General features: G+C 41.5%; 1 protein-coding gene across 1 annotated transcript in view; it reads right to left on the bottom strand.

Annotated features, from left to right (window-relative positions):
• LOC126157079 (ankyrin repeat domain-containing protein 29-like) overlaps nt 1-13,332 on the bottom strand; it is an 84,852-nt gene extending 71,520 nt beyond the window's left edge. The window contains exon 1 of the mRNA XM_049916351.1: nt 13,245-13,332. Within this exon, the coding sequence (XP_049772308.1) occupies nt 13,245-13,332 (88 nt within the window). The remainder of the gene's footprint in view (nt 1-13,244) is intronic.
• Nucleotides 13,333-17,908: the final 4,576 nt, after the last annotated feature.

Here is a 17,908-nt window from a genome sequence, read left to right as displayed (position 1 = left end):
CTGACCAATGGACAGAATTTTTCTGGATTTTGAGACGTTTGAAATCTGTGGTGTTGAGAGGTTCCATGCCCTTTTTTGCATGTCACCTCATTTTCATCAATTTTATTAATGTTCTATGTCATTGCAAGGTAGTAACAGACCGAATAAGGTTACTGCAATGAGAGTATTTGTACTGAGAGCTCAAAAAATACTTTTCACTTGATTCCTAAACATGTTTTACTTCCTTGGGTGGCCTGTGCGAGGTGAGCATCTGAGGATGCGGCACACTGTGTTTCCGATTAGGGGCTGCACTTCCCTGAATTCTGTGGGGTTCGTACAGTAGGCTTAAGCGCCTGGCGGAACGACTGACGTCGGTCGAGTTTCGGCTATTGTATGCAGGACAAAATGACCTGCGAGACGTCTGAATGTCGCCACAGTGTGTGTTAACCGTTCCGGCGCGTCCACGACGAAGATTCCTGGCACCGACTGACTGCATTGTCCTACTGATTCTGAGAATACTTGTGGACTGTGTCCTGCCGAGTCGACTGTCTGGCACCGGATGGCCGGTGGTCTAGGCAGGTTGTTTTCTTAGCCGGTCAAACGGCAAGTTCAGTGCCCTCAGCTGAATAGCAGAGACATGACTGGTCAACTTAAACTGAGGCTAGTTGACGTGATAAAGTCCTGTTAGAAATTGGAGGGAATGGTCACTATTGGCACAAGTGATGTTCCGAGACAGTGTGGGGGAATTTTGGAATCAGCACTGAATGCTGATTCGCGGTTTTCGAGGAGAGTAGGGGGTTGAGTAATGTTGGCTTCGCTCTTGCATTGCATCACAAGGGGATTCGGGATCTGATCTTCCTTGGAGTCGGATGGTCTTGCGACTTGGTCGCTCGTTTTCGGAAGAACTCAGAATTCTCGGACAGCCTTCGCGGCCAGGAGTTGGCACAGAGTTGCTGCACAGCAGAAGTCGGCGCCTACATCATCAGAACGCTGCCTACCGACGACGTGCTGCAGATTTCAGTACTGGTACAGTATTTTGCGGCTCCGGCATTGTAGGACCTTATCAATTTTATACTGAATCCCTCAGCAGCCAGCACGCGCGTTCGCTTTGCTACAAGTCCACCTTGCTTGTTTCTCCATGTGATCCCACTTGAGCTCTCACTACTAATTGCGATACTGCTATATAGTCGGGACATTAATATTTGATTCATTAGGGCCTCCAGTCATTATCGTCAATCTTTTGCACCACAGAGAGTAGGAGCCCCTTGTTCTCGAGCCAACTCTTATTCTCATAATATTTCAGTATACTCTGTCCTTTAACTCAGTGTTTGTGTCGATAATCATGTACATTTATGTTGTGATGTATAATAAATCTCGTTGTAATATTTAATCTTCATATAATTTCGTAGATATATGCAGAATCCCATTTAATGTTGTTTATTATGATAAAGTTCTATTTTTTCTGAGTAGATTACGATTTTTATTAAATTATTGTGAGTGTGCAGTCCTTATTTTACCAACTAGAAGGGTCCACCATTTTCATCCGTTACCGCTGCGCACATTATCAATTAGGTGGTATGTAAGGAGGGGGTCGAGTGCATGTCCAGTTCTAATGCAAAATTCGTCCGAATCAAAGAGGTACAAACTCTTCTCCACCCCGGCACCTCGCAGGGTGACTTTCCATTCTTCTTCTATGGACTGTGAAGATCTGGGATAGGGTAGGAGACATGAGTCAGGATAATGTTAAACTCCATTGCTTAAAGTTTCAAAATGTGTTTCAGCATTAACAGATATTTTATACACATCTGTTAGTTTTATAAAGCAGAGTAGCCCACTCGACGAAAAGTAAGAAAAACCAAAATATTTTAAATGCACACTCCATCAGATAGCATCATAATGTAGATGTAGGTTCGCCAGATAGATATCCCTCATAGTAAAAAAACAGGTTAAAATTATTTCATACCAGTCAGTCAAGGAAAATAGAAAATTTGTGGGAATGTAACCTCGGTAGATAGATGTATGACTTAGAACTGTTCATTTGTTTGTCGCATTATTTATTTCGCAGTTCCGCAACACACTGCCTGGATACGAATTAAATTATCGTAACTAAAATTATCACTTCCTTCGCTGCAGGCTTAGTTTTCTGTCTATGTTGCATTAACTGTCCTTCACTTTCACTTCACTCTCCTTTCTTTCTTTCATTTTTACATTTTTTTGTTGCTAAGGCTGCAGAAATTTGCTGTAGATGTTTAATACTATGTATTCAATGCCATATTGAAAGAAATATGTAATATATAGAATATATCAATCTCCCTTAGAACCACAAATCGACAGAGTCCGATGTAACACCAAAAATTGAAAAAATTAAAAACTAAATAAGTTCAAATATATTCCACATTTTTTGTCTTTACAACGAAACAAAACCGAAGCAAAAATACAGAGCCTTACTCGAACATGATAAACGTTCCCACGTCATTAAGTCCTCCACATGACATCGTATGCTGGATAAAAAGACACTTAGACTTTTCTATGAGTTACATGCTCCAGCCATATGCATTCATGCCTTCCATTTAGCAGCCATTTCGATCGTACGTCCTCTTTGAATCCAGTCACATGACTGCATGATCTACCCATCTCTTTTGTTTTCGTTGCCTCTAATATTACATAGTTCTTCCCGAACTGTGCATCTGTGTTCCTGTCTCTCAGTAAATCTCAACATCGCTCGCTGAGCGACTCAACTTTTGAGTAGATTTTTTTACATCTGAAGTCCATATCTTCTATAGTCAAAACTGAAAATACGCCCTCATTGTAAACCATTTTTTTAGAAACCTCAGAAGTTTAATTTTGAAAACCTTGTTTAGTTTACCAAATGCTCTTCTGACTACCTTTAGTGTTCGGTATGTTGATTATAAATTGTTGTAGTAATACTGTAAATAACTTCCGGGCTAACACAGTTTTAGTGATTTTAAAAACACTTTCATTAGGTTTCATGAAATTTGGACAAAGTATTTGGTAAGTAATCATTATTATATGCTTTAAAATGCGTCAACTCTAATTTATAAAGTTTATAGCTTAAAGCTACTTGCCTACTTTATAAATCACCATTACAGTGAAACTAGTGAATGGTCAGAGAATTTTACTACTAACAGAGATAGGAAAGTGGGTGGTCGTTTACCGGCACTAGAGGTAAACTATAAAAGTCAGCAATAAAATTAAGGTGGTGCAGATGCATTCCATTAATACAGATTCTTTGCTTATTTCCAAAGTTAAGAATCTGAATATTTAGGACTAACAATGGAAGTACCCTAGTTTACATGGATAAAGCTGATTAAAAATGGTTTTAGAATATGGAGACATTTGTTCCACTACTCACCAAGGTTACTTATATGTAAAATCGTGAAATTTATGTTCAAGCTTCTGTAGGTTTCTCGAATAGCTTCTATAGTATCTAGTCTAGCTTCTGTGACTGTAGGTATCACGCTTATGAACATTAGATTCACACAAAGTGAGCATTGTCTGGAAAAAAAGATGAACATCTGTTTGAAAATATACATACGTCAACAGATGCGGTATTGAGAGTCATATTCCCCAGAACAGAATATCTTTTATTATTGTACGTTGTTCTCTTATTGGCCATCGAAGTGGCAATGTGAAGTTTTAATTAAATGATTAACTCATAGCGGAGTTGAATAGTATTGTACAGGAACGGTGAGGGGTATAGGCTGGTGGGCATCTATGTGAGTTGCTTTCTCTTTTAGAAATAAGACGTCCGAATCTCGTAAAAGTCAATCCGTAAAATGGTTTATTCAGAATATGGGAATACAGGAGGCCCACCTAAGGAACTCCGTCATCTGTTTGCAGGTGGTCGCTGTGGCCAAAGTCAACGCCACCTACTTTAGGAAAGGCCTGTGCGCCGCCTGCGAACAGCATGACGGGAATACCAACAGTAGTCTTAGCATCGTAACAACAGAAAACCACTCGTGTTATGTAGCACTGTCCTGAGCTTCTGTATACGTGAATGTTGCACAGTGTGACTCTTTGAATGTTTTTAATTTTATTTATATGATGCACATCTCAAATTTGTGTGAGTAACAGACAAAATGCGCTACAGATGTTGTGAAATTGTATATAAGGGAAATTGTACAACAGAGCCGGAAGTGTTAGTTTTGTACTTCCGAAGGAAGAACATTTGTTAAAAAAATGGAAACGGGCTACGGCAAGGGATAATTTAACTGTCATCAAAACAAGAAATGTGAGTCATTTAAGTTCCTTTATGATTATACTGTAGCATGAAGTTAATAAATTTACACATAAATTAGCACTTACGGTACTATGTTACTGTTGGCAGTATTATTATTATTACCGTTATCAATAAATCTTAAATTTTGTAATGAGAGTTTAAAAATGCACACCGTGCGCGAAGCTTGCCCACTATTCTAGATCAATTCTGTATAGGAATATAATCCCTGCTGATTCGCAATTATGATTTTATACTAATGTTTTAATACGTTGTCGTTGAATTCACAGAAGTTACACAACGGTAAACCCCAGTTTCTTGTTTGATTATAACGTTATGCCTGCGAAATTTTACGTACGTGCTATTTTAGTTGTTTGCTTGCCGCGAAAGTGAGGCCCGATTCGAAACATCTACGCTTACATGGATACTCTGCAATTCACATTTAAGTGCCTGGCAGGGAGTATCGCCGTGTGCTTTGGAGCGCTCCTCGTGACGTGTGTATAGAAATAGTTTTGTCATTAATTTAGAGCACTGCATATTTAGGTGTTATTACTATGTCAATTGAGCTACTCATGGAAATTTAACAAGGCGTTTTGTTTAGCAGGTGCTGGGTTAGTGGTTCAGCATACAAACGGCATGCTTCTCGAATCTCAGTTGAAAGGAAGGCAGAAAGAGAATAGGTTTTCGTCTTGTCACCAAGTGATTAGAAAAGGGGCTCTATTTTGGTGTTTTCTTCTGGTTGTTTCAGATTAACACACCTGATTTTTGAGTAATGTTGACTGGGAAAGAACAGGTAACCTAATATGAAAGGTCTGACATCTAGGTCGTTAAGACAACTCAACTAATAGTCGTAAATATCTACCAGAAACAGTTGTAAAATATTCGTCATGTACAAATTTGAAATTAAAAAAAAAAAAAAGAATCATGTCTCTAGGCCACCCGCACTCGTGATCCCACGTGACTCCCCCTGCACCCCTATTGGTCAAAGTAGGCTATGAACGTTTTTCCAAGGCGTCTCTGTCATGTGTCCTCACTGTGAGCACCATGCTGAATCCAGCATCATGTGATGGATCCGTGGGTGGGCTGTGAAAGGAAACTCAGCGAACAATTCGAAGTTAGCTGCTGCACGCGGAAAATGAAATATTAAAATAGATATTGTTCCTACTCCACATGCAAGTGGATCTTGCACTGCAGTCATTGGCTGTGCGGCTGATCCCGGCGGAGATTCGAGTCCTCCCTCGGGCATGTGTGTGTGTGTGTGTGTGTGTGTGTGTGTGTGTGTGTGTGTGTGTGTGTGTGTGTCCTTAGGATAATTTAGGTTAATTAGTGTGTAAGCTTAGGGACTGATGACCTTAGCAGTTAAGTCCCATAAGATTTCACACACATTTGATCTTTCACAGTACGCGCGCTTGGCAAAGGCAGTATGTGGACATCGTTCTCTCTGTATCCACACTACAGTAATCTGATATCAAAAGCCACAGTGACCACACTATACAAATCTTTGGCACCAGATATTCCATTCCATTGAGTTTCAATCGCTTCATTGAAACTCCATTTCTGCTCATAGTTGTCTGTTACATGATACTGTGTTGTCAGAGACTTTTGCTTCTGTGCTCTTTAGATTCTTTGATCTTCAAGCATAGATTCCACACACATGCAGAATTTTACTGATAAATGATCTTTATGGGCAGTAGAACAAACATCTCCCCATGTACAAATAACTTTTACTCGTTTTTATCAGTTCGAGCTTGGGTACTTCGCTGCGAAAATAGTTTTGGGATATGGAATATACTGGCTACACTCCTCGTCGATTTTGATTTTTGACTATCTTCATTAAGTCTAATGGAATTTGTAACATTGGAAGGAAGTATCATACAATGTATTTGCAAGCAGTTCCTTCATTCTCAAGCACCGACGGTATAGATTTCCTTGAGATTGAGTCAAGCTGCCAGATAAATAGTTAATTCATACTCAGAGCTCAGCTCCATTATTTCATAACATGTAATTGATCCATTGTACTTACAAAGCCACCTCGTTATCTAATGCTCCACCAATGTAAAAAATTATTTCCCTAAATGTACTTAGTACAATAAACACGAGAGAATATAAAAAGTGGCTGTCATAGAAAAGTTTATTCAGAATGGAATTAGCCCGTGGCAGGGAAAGTCATAGCTTCACAACAACCGTTTTATAACGAATAGGTAAACTTGCAGTTCATAGACGACATAGCCCTTCTCACGGAAGTGACTAAGTCTTACTAAATGAGATAAATAACTTGTTTGGTACATATTTTGTGTTAGGTACAAATAGAACAACGGCGAAAGACATGAAGAAAATTGCAATGGAGATCCACGGTTTGCTTATCATTAGAACTGGGGGAATACGAGGTATGGAAATATGAAACCGGAAATTCCCTATGGATGGTGCTAACCGTCATTGTAGGGCCCATGAGACACACAGTAACCCGAGTTCCATACGTCGATATCTGTTACAAACCATTAAACATGACGACTTTTGTGCCTACGAACTACGTTTTACGGAAAGCATTGGTTTTCTGTTATCATTTGAAGGGAACTACTGCAGAACCGCATCGAATGCTTGTCGAAGCTTTCGGCCAATATGCTCTTGGGGAAAACAGTGTTTCTAAAAATTCAAAAGTGGTTATTTTCACGTGAGAAACGACGAGCGCGTGAAGCTACTGAAAAAGTTCGAAGACAACGAATTGCAGGCATTATTGTATGGTTGAAATAGCTCTGAGCACTATGGGACTTAACATCTATGGTCATCAGTCCCTTAGAACTTAGAACTACTTAAACCTAACTAAACTAAGGACATCACACAACACCCAGTCATCACGAGGCAGAGAAAATCCCTGACCCCGCCGGGAATCGAACCCGGGAGCATTATTGTATGAAGACCTACTCAAACTCAAAAGGAACTCGCGGAACAATGTGAAGCAGAAAGCCATTTCTCTTCGGTTGAAAGATATGGGAAAGGTGCAGGAAGTGGAAAAATGGGTTCTGCACGAACTGAATGAAAGACAGCAAGCAAATCGGAAGACCACTTGTGAAATGCTGCTCGCCAGATACAAAAGAAAGTCGTTTCTCCCGCGAATAGTGACAGGTGATGAAAATCTATATATTTTGAGAATTGTAAGCGGCGTAAATCACGGGTGAATACAGGCAAACCACTGACATCCACTGAAAGATCGTATAGCTTTGGAAAGAAGACAATGATCTGTGTTTGGTGGGATCAGATGGGTGTCTTCTATTATGTGCTAGAACCTGGTGAAACCGTGAACACTGATCGCTACCAACAGGAAATGATCGATTTAAATCGAGCGTTACGTGAAAAACAACCGGAATATGGAAAAAGGCAACACGAAGTCATATTGCTCCATGATAACGCCCTATCACACACAGTAAAACGGGACAGGGAAACGATCGAGGCGTTCAGATGGTAAATACTTTGGCATGCGGCTTATTCTCCAGACTTGGCTTTCTCCAATCATCATCTATTTGCATCACTGGGACACGCTTCCGCTGAACAACGCTTCAATTCGTATGAAAATTTACGAAAATGGTTCGCTGACTAGTTCGCTTCAGAAGAACTATTTTTTTGACGTGGCGTTCATAGCCTGCCGGAGAGGTGAGAGAAATGTATAAACAGAATGGAGACTATTATTAACAAAACTTTTTTTCAGTTCCACAATACAGACGTGTAGTTATTGCAACCAAATTGCGGTTTCGTACTTCTACACCTGATAATTAGAAGTGGAACAATGTTGTTGTGCTTGGGACAAAATTGTACACGACGACCGGAGCAAACGAAAATTTGACAGGGAGCACGGTCACAAGCAAAGAAGCTATCGTCAACAAAACAACTCTGCTAGTAACAAATTAAAACAAATAACAAAAGACGTTTCTTAGATTGTCTATCTAAAGCAAAACATTGCATGGAATTAAAATGTGAACCTTTAGAGTTCTGGAGGAGGATAAATTGGAAGTTTTCGAAATGTGGTGCCATGAGACATGTTAAAAATTAAGTGAAGAACTGAACAGCGAAAGGAAGATATGCTAGAAAGAAATGATGTAAGTAGTCTGTGGCAAATCTTTTAATAAAGATAAGGACGTTAGAGTGGATCCTCTGTGAAATTAACTTTACCAGAAACGGTTAATGGGAGGTGTAGACGTAGACAAAGCCTAGAAAACGCAGTGTAGATTAGTGAGGATATTTGGGGTAGAATGTATGTGGAGCTTATAAGATTAGCTGTTTGTTTTGATTCATTTTAGAGGGGGCAACCAATTGCAACAACTACTTTCGATTTTGCATGTTTTAATGTCCTCCGACTGATAGGCCACTGGTGGGAAATCTTTACTATCTTTCTTTTTTTAGCGGGTGCACCTACGTTATACTCGCTTGTTATGTAATCCGTTGAAATGAAGACGTCGGAAAATCAGAAACGTGCATGTAAATGTCGACAAGTCCTTATCAGTCATTTAGTTTACTGTGATTTCGATCTCCATCACGTCTGTCTGAGCCAAAAAAAAGTCGATGGGATGTGTCTTTCACAGAACGTCGACATGGTCGAAGAAAAACAAAAGTGAATTAGGTGGTGGTGGTGTGGGCGCGAGAAGTGTTTTATATAATTAATGATGTGAAAACTCACTTCTAGTTGGATACGTGCAGCGAACTCAGCGCAAGGTCGTCGCTCGCAGCACTTCAAGAATACAAGGCTCGTCATCGAAATATGAGGTCTGTTCAGAAAATAACCGAACTTTAAAGTCTAAACAAATAATTTTACAGATTGTCTTTGTCCAATGCCTCATTCACACACTTTTCCCAGCGGTGTTTCCCTTTCGCGAAGTGGTCCTGGATACCGTCATCTGGGACGGCCTTTAATGTCTCTAACTGATTTGCTTTGATGTCGTCAGTACTCTGATATGGGCGCCCTTTCGCCACTGATTTTAATCTCAGAGATATGACGGAATCTTCGGAAGCAAGGTCTCGTGTGTAAGCACGCTGCAGGTGGACAGTCGTCTGATTTTTGGCGCGGAGCTGAGCGTGTGGGCGATTGACGTGGTGTCTCGCCAGAAGTCTGGTCCCTTTTTACGGAAACGTTGCGGAACACCTTGCTAACAGACTCGGTTCCCTGTTTCATCTTGAGGCAAGAATTCAAAATGCAGAATTCCATTACAGCCAGAAAAAAAAACAGTAAGCACCGCCATCTACATCTAAGTGATTACTCTGCTATTCACAATAAAGAGTCTGGCAGAGGGTTCAATGAACCACCTTCATGCTGTCTTCTACCGTTCCACACTCTAACGGCACACGGGAAAAACGAGCACTTAAAATTTTCTGTGCGAGCCCTGATTTCTCTTATTTTATTGTGATGATCATTTCTCCCTATGTAGGTGGGTGCCAACAGAATGTTTTCGCAATCTGAGGAAAAAACTGGTAACTGAAATTTCATGAGAAGATCCCGTCGCAACGAAAAACGCTTTGTTTTAATGATTGCCACTCCAATTCACGTATCATGCCTGTGACACTATCTCCCCTGTTTCGCGATAATACAAAACGAGCTGCACTTATTTGTACTTTTTCGATGTCATCCGTCAGTCCCACCTGATGCGGATCCCACACCGCACCGCAATACTTCAGAATAGGGCGGACAAGTGTGGTAGACCTGTTGCACTTTCACTGCCAATGAATGGCAGTCTTTGGTTTGCTCTACCCACAATATTATCTATGTGATCGTTCCAATTTACGTTATTTGTAACTATAATACGTAAGCATTTAGCTGAATTTACAGCCCTCAGATTTGTGTGACTTATGGCGTAATCGAAATTTAGCTGATTTCTTTTAGTACTCATGTGAATAACTTCACACTTTTCTTTATTCAGTGTCAATTGCCACTTTTCGCACCATTCAGATATCTCATCTAAATCATTTTTCAATTCATTTTGGTTATCTGATAGCTTGACAAGATGGTAAATGACAGCATCATCTGCAAACAATCTAAGACGGCGACTCAGATTGTCTCCTATGTCGTTAATATAGATCAGGAACAATAGAGGGCCTGTAACACTTCCTTGGGGAACGCCGGATATTACTTCTGTTTTATTTTATTTATTTATTTATTGTTGCGTGGGATCAAATTAAGGAGAAGTCTCCATGGTCATGGAACGAGTCAATACATGAAATTATAACACGTTAGTAGAAACAGATAAAATGAAATACAAGAAACGTATTCAGGCGACAATTCGTAAGTTTAAATAAAGAAAATCAACAATGTAACACTGGAATTTGCTAAATTTTCAGCTCTTCCAGGAGCTCCTGGACAGAATAGGAGTGAGCCATGAGGAAACTCTTCAGTTTAGACTTAAAAGCGTCTGGGCTACTGCTAAGATTTTTGAGTTCTTGTGGTAGCTTATTGAAAATGGATGCAGCGGAATAGAGCACTCCTTTCTCCACAAGAGTCAAGGAACTTTACTCGATGACTTTCCGTCTATTACTACGAACTGTGACCTTTCTGACAGGAAATCACGAATACAGTGACACAACTGAGGCGATACTCCGTAGGCACGCAGTTTGGTTAGAAGACGCTTGTGAGGAACGGATCGAGATTGGGGCGTGGGGATGCTTTACGCTGAGTGCTTTACTATAATTAGCTTGTTCAAGGAGTTTTGGACTAATGTCCATTATTTTCTTCCTGTTTTGTCCTCAAACAAGGAACAAATTTGGTTGCAACTAGACATACGAGTATGTTCAATTCCACCATCAAAATTTCGTGGCACGACCCATTTGGGACGTTAACCTCTTCTGTAATTTCTGTAACATTCATCGGCGAATTTCTGAACGTGAGAGTCATATGCTGAAGTGGAAGGCCCTTCTGGTGGAGAGCCATCTTCAGCTGATTGACGACAACTTCTAAATCTTGACAAACCGTTTATAACACTGCGTACGACCCAGAGCACCATCTCCGTAAGTTTGCTTTGAAAACTTAACATTTCTGTAAAACTTTTCCCCAGTTTCACACAAAATTTCACGTTGCACCGTTGCGTCAGAAAATCGTACATTTAAAAAACTAGACTAAAACAGGTTCACTCAAACAACGATGTCACGAAAACTAAACCAGATATAAGTACCCCAAAACCACGTGGCTACAAACGACGTCACGCGCAAGGCAGTGTTGCCAATCGCAAATCAGAATATGCATGTAATTCAAAATGTATGGTTATTTTGTGAAAAAAGTATCGCCATCCCCTCTGTCAATCAATCTGACAACTGTGAGTGGAAATCGTTTTATTTATTAATTACATTGAGATACTGCATTGTATCCTCCGACTGAAGGTTTTCCTGTCATGCGCAGGACGATTCGTATAGTATTACCATTTGCCTCATTTATGTACATTTGAGTGTTTACATGGTATATCACGCCAAGCTCACAAATCGCTGCTTATTGAAAACGTTACTGGTACTGGACTGTTGCAAGAAGCAAAATTCCGTGGCATTAAACTGAATGTAAACGACAGTGAAGCATTTTATTGGGTAAAGAAAAAGTGGAACCTGTACGATTTCAGATGAACATGATAGCTTTTTAGAAAATGACTTGATAATTCCACGATTAACAGAGATCCATACTAGTAGTATAAATTATCGTCTGTGATTTGCACTCCGTAGTCTACACGAAACAAAACGACAGCAGGTCTTTTGCAAAACTCACTATAAAAGTGATCTGCTTTTTGTTCTCAGTTGGTAATGCCTAACCACTGTGGGCATACAGGAAACAAAATAAACAGCAGCCATCAGCATAAAACTGCAATAAATGGCAACAATAAGTGTGCATTATAAAGTGGTAAAGCTTTATGAGAGCGGTTTTAGTTTTATGCACGTGCTATGAAAGCCTAGGGACTTTTAAGCGTGTAAGTTGATAAGGTGAAAGGATGACCACTGACCGTGCGACTGCTACGGTCGCAGGTTCGAATCCTGCCTCGTGCATGGATGTGTGTGATGTCCTTAGGTTAGTTAGGTTTAAGTAGTTCTAAGTTCTAGGGGACTGATGACCACAGCTGTTTAGTCCCATAGTGCTCAGAGCCATTTTTGATGACCACTGGCTGCCAGAAGGTGAACAAGCGATTATCGACCATGGCTTAGAAACGGGACATGTGTATTTACGTTCTTGTAAAAACTGACTGAAAGGCTAGTGAATATAAGGCCAAAATTAGAACAAGAGTTCCAAGAAAAACTTCTGACACTGCTGAAAGAATGAACTGTGCGTACTTCCGCAACTACAAGCGTCACGCATATCTTTAAACGTTCGCCTCCGTCGTAGGGGAAGACAGATCATCTAACTAATGGGTAATGCACGGATATTTTTCATTACCACTAGCTTCTATCCAAGATGAACAGATTTCAGAGATCGTGGATCAGTGAACTCTCAACAGAATTTCTTTAACAATACGGTACGCATAAAAATTAATTTCTATTAACTGCATACAATCAATTGAAGCAGAACGTGATAAAAATGAAGATAATTTTAAAAATAAAAACGCAGTAGCTGGAAGAGAAAACTAAACAACACTAGCACGCGATGATTTAATTGTGAAGTTTAAAAGATAATATAGTAGAAACATAGAAGTATTGGACAGGAATGAACACATTTGGAGTGTGTATACTTAACTAGAAAAACAGTCATAGAATTTCCGCTGTAGTGTACTTTCGAATGTCTTCCGTCGCCTACTAGATGTTGACTGTCTATTCTACGAGTTCACACGATGACGGAGAGGAAGAGATGGTGGAAGGGGAACGTAGGGGGGTGAAGTGGAGGGGAGGAAAAACAAAAGAAGGAAAATGAGAGCACCAGCTAGTGCAAGCTCATTTTACCTGAGCAGTGGATCTATATCGAGTCTGAATGACTTGAGATTTGGTGACTTACAATGTATCCGTGCAATTTAGGAGAGCCGATCAGTAAGTAACAAAAATTTGAGTGGCGTCCAAGGTCGACACGACGAGATCAGGAGCCTACCTGGTGGTGCCCCCTGCTGTGTGGGTGTGGCAGCGCGACTGTTGGCGCCAGCTGGTACTGAGGCACCTGGCGTTATTGCCTCTCGCATGCCGCAATGTGCCAACTGACGGTAACGAGGTGTGTACTTCACAATTAACAGCCTCTCGTGAGCCCATAGTAGAAGCCCGTGGCCGCGGCGTACTACAAACCTGGGGTACCTGCCGTTCGAGATGTGTACGACTGCTGAGTGACAAGGGGAAAATTTCTTTACTGAGGCACTTTTCTAAGTCGTCAAGGACGTCAATACCCAGTAAAAATGAAAGAATTAGCTGTGCCTCGTGGAATGTAAAATGAGGTGTGCAGTTTGTCGGCAGAACGGGTAAGCAAAACGAGCAATTTACAGCGTGTATGGACACATCTAGTGTAGTTTTGCAAAACTGTCGTCTAGGTTCATAAAATTGCCACGCGCCGCTCGGGGTAGCCGCCCGGTCTAGGGCGTCTTGTCACGGTCCGTGCGGCTACCCCCGTCGGATGTTCGAGTCTTCCCCCAGCAGTTTGATCCCATAAGACCTTATCACAAATTTTCAAAAATTGCCACGCGAAATACTAGACAGCCTGCAGTTGTGTACCTTACGTGAGAAGTCTTCCACCGGTAGCGCTGAGGTGAATCGTCTTTTCTTCCTAATCATTTTATTCTCAATGACCACTCAGGAGTACAATTGCTTTTCCTGTCTCTGACTAGATAGAACATCATACTGGCCGTGGTATATTATTAGTTTAGAAGAAAACTTCTTGTATTTCTATATCTACATCATAACTCTCGCAACCTTGCAGTGTCTGGTGTCATTCTCACCCCTTTCATTCACGCGTGCTGCACGGGAAGAACGACTGATGTTAGGCCTCAAAATGAAACAACCTCTCCGATTTTACCGTAACTGTCATTTTGCGAAAAGAAAAAGGATACTTGGGAAGCTTTCACAAGAAGATTTCGGCCCTACCAAACGAACCAGTGAGAAAACAGTGTTTCTTTGGATCTTGTGCGTCTCCTCCCTTAATTCTACCAGGTAAGTTTCCAAAACGACAACTACCAACCAAGAATTTACCTACAGTTTGCGTATAATTTGCACAATCATATAGTTTTGGCTGCTGACCACCCGTAACTATTACTATATTCTACCCTTTTTCCAAAAAATATAAAAAACCGCCGGGACCTAGATTAGGTCAAGAAAATATTTGTTCTTAAAGGCTGCGACTTCCTAATTCCATACGTGTGTAATTTATATATGTTATATTTCTTTAGAATTTAGAGTAATATGAAGCTGATGTATCAGAGCTACGAATAACTAATCACAACCACGCTAACCATTGCCAGGGTTTGTAATTAGAGTTAAACGAACTTTTTATGGAAACTTTTCTGATGTAAATGTTGTTTGTTATTTTGAACTCTGTGCTCTCTAATTTTAAGTTGAGGTTGAGATACCAGCAGTTTTGAACTTTTTTATAGAAAGGTGCTTTTCAGCAGGACCTGTACTTATCAGCAGAAGACGTTTTAAGACAAATGTAATGGACTTTTCTACATACAGGGTGTTTCAAAAATGACCGGTATATTTGAAACGGCAATAAAAACTAAACGAGCAGCGATAGAAATACACCGTTTGTTGCAATATGCTTGGGACAACAGTACATTTTCAGGCGGACAAACTTTCGAAATTACAGTAGTTACAATTTTCAACAACAGATGGCGCTGCAAGTGATGTGAAAGATATAGAAGACAACGGTCTGTGGGTGCGCCATTCTGTACGTCGTCTTTCTGCTGTAAGCGTGTGCTGTTCACAACGTGCATGTGTGCTGTAGACAACATGGTTTATTCCTTAGAACAGACGATTTTTCTGGTGTTGGAATTCCACCGCCTAGAACACAGTGTTGTTGCAACAAGACTAAGTTTTCAATGGAGGTTTAATGTAACCAAAGGACCGAAAAGCGATACAATAAAGGATGTGTTTGAAAAATTTCAACGGACTGGGAACGTGACGGATGAACGTGCTGGAAAGGTAGGGCGACTGCGTACGGCAACCACAGAGGGCAACGCGCAGCTAGTGCAGCAGGTGATCCAACAGCGGCCTCGGGTTTCCGTTCGCCGTATTGCAGCTGCGGTCCAAATGACGCCAACGTCCACGTATCGTCTCATGCGCCAGAGTTTACACCTCTATCCATACAAAATTCAAACGTGGCAACCCCTCAGCGCCGCTACCATTGCTGCACGAGAGACATTCGCTAACGATATAGTGCACAGGATTGATGACGGCGATATGCATGTGGGCAGCATTTGGTTTACTGACGACGCTTATTTTTACCTGGACGGCTTCGTCAATAAACAGAACTGGCGCATATGGGGAACCGAAAAGCCCCATGTTGCAGTCCCATCGTCCCTGCATCCTCAAAAAGTACTGGTCTTGGCCGCCATTTCTTCCAAAGGAATCATTGGCCCATTTTTCAGATCCGAAACGATTACTGCATCACGCTATCTGGACATTCTTCGTGAATTTGTGGCGGTACAAACTGCCTTAGACGACACTGCGAACACCTCGTGGTTTATGCAAGATGGTGCCCGGCCACGTCGCACGGCCGACATCTTTAATTTCCTGAATGAATATTTCGATGATCGTGTGATTGCTTTGGGCTATCCGAAACATACAGGAGGCGGCGTGGATTGGCCTCCCTATTCGCCAGACATGAACCCCTGTGACTACTTTCTGTGGGGACACTTGAAAGACCAGGTGTACCGCCAGAATCCAGAAACAATTGAACAGCTGAAGCAGTACATCTCATCTGCATGTGAAGCCATTCCGCCAGACACGTTGTCAAAGGTTTCGGGTAATTTCATTCAGAGACTACGCCATATTATTGCTACGCATGGTGGATATGTGGAAAATATCGTACTATAGAGTTTCCCAGACCGCAGCGCCATCTGTTGTTGAAAATTGTAACTACTGTAATTTCGAAAGTTTGTCTGCCTGAAAATGTACTGTTGTCCCAAGCATATTGCAACAAACGGTGTATTTCTATCGCTGCTCGTTTAGTTTTTATTGCCGTTTCAAATATACCGGTCATTTTTGAAACACCCTGTATGACATCACCAGATGAAGTGCCTCGCCGCACGTGTAACGGTTGGGCTTGTGCGTGAAGGGATAATTGAGCGATGCAATACTTCCATTCGAGCAAACTGCGAAAATTTCGAACATCTTTTGTAAATGCGATCTAAGCATAGAAGTTACAAAACTATTGTTCTTGCTGTAGCCAAGTAAAAAGGTTATTTTGCGTTCCTTTCCTTTTGTCCATTTTTTATTTGCAGAAATTGCTTAGTAAAGAACACGTACGTCATTTACTGACAACGACGCAGTTCGAGAGCTGATACTCATTTGCTTGTGATGCAATACGGTAGGTGTTGGTTGTACTGTACATCGCAGTAAACCAACAGAGACCGCGAGACCGGTAAATAAAATAATAAATCTTATCTCAATGTAAGCACGTAACTGTTTAACAGAACGCAATAAAGCGCTGCTGCCAGACGGAAAATATGAAGCCTAAGGCCCATGCGCTAAAATCGCGCACGTGGGCCCGGAGCCACCGCGTCGTGAATAACTTGAGTTGGAATGATCAGGTGTGTGAGACCGCTGGACTGAATCGCCGTATGTGTGGCGATGTACGTCATCTGATGATGTCACATGTTCAAGATTTGTCATTCACTTTCGGGTAGTTCCAGACATTTGCGGACCCATGTGTCTTAAATTATTTGTCTCAGCGTCATCTACGTCGTTCCGGACTTTTTAAATGTTAATACGAATCCCACTTTTTGTATTTTGCATACCGACAATGCGGTCACGTACCCTGAAGAATTTCACCGACACTGCCAACGGCCGTGGAAGCCTGAGTTTACAGTTACCCAGAGTTGGCTCATTCACTATTTTCCTAACCTTCAAAAGTAGAATGTGGGGAAAACATTTTCGTCGAAAGAAGGTTTGTGCATTAGAGTATTATGTAAAGCTGACAACCTTACTGAGGGCATAAAAGGGAAATCGAATGTTGCTGAACCAAACGCATTACGCTCAATGAATAGCACGCAGAGAATTTATATATCTGCGAAATAATTTAACTCTTTTATTACTTTTCCCACCCAAGTCTGGAACTGCAAGTTGTCCAGGCTACGTCGGGTACTCATTGTATATAAACGAAGGTGCGGTTACGCTGTCTAGCAGTTTGGCGGCTTCTTTGGAGGCCCAACGTATCGAGGGAAGCCGCAGTGGGCAAATGCGACGCGGATTTCTCGGTCGCAGCGGGCCGTGATTGTGGCAGTGGCAGTGGCTGCGGCTGTTAGCGCCGGAGTTAGGCGGCGTCACCAATTAGCGTAACGCAGTTTGAGGCCAGGCCGCGCTGGCAGGTGGCTGTCGCCGCAGCCTTTGATGCCGTGCCGAGCCGGCAGTTTCAGACGTATGCAAATCCTACTGCTTGCCGCCTGCGCTCCTCGTTGAGGCGCACCCACTCCGAGGAGCACATCTGAACAACTGCGTTGCAAGACTGTAGATATGGCAAATGTTCAAAAACGAATGGCTAATGTTAGTCTTGTCTATAACTGACACAAAATCATTGTATGAGTCCGCGATCTGTATCACTCTTCAATATAATTG

This window comes from Schistocerca cancellata, chromosome 2, assembly GCF_023864275.1.
Source record: "Schistocerca cancellata isolate TAMUIC-IGC-003103 chromosome 2, iqSchCanc2.1, whole genome shotgun sequence".
NCBI lineage: Eukaryota > Metazoa > Arthropoda > Insecta > Orthoptera > Acrididae > Schistocerca > Schistocerca cancellata.
This window is presented reverse-complemented; position numbering and strand designations above follow the sequence as displayed.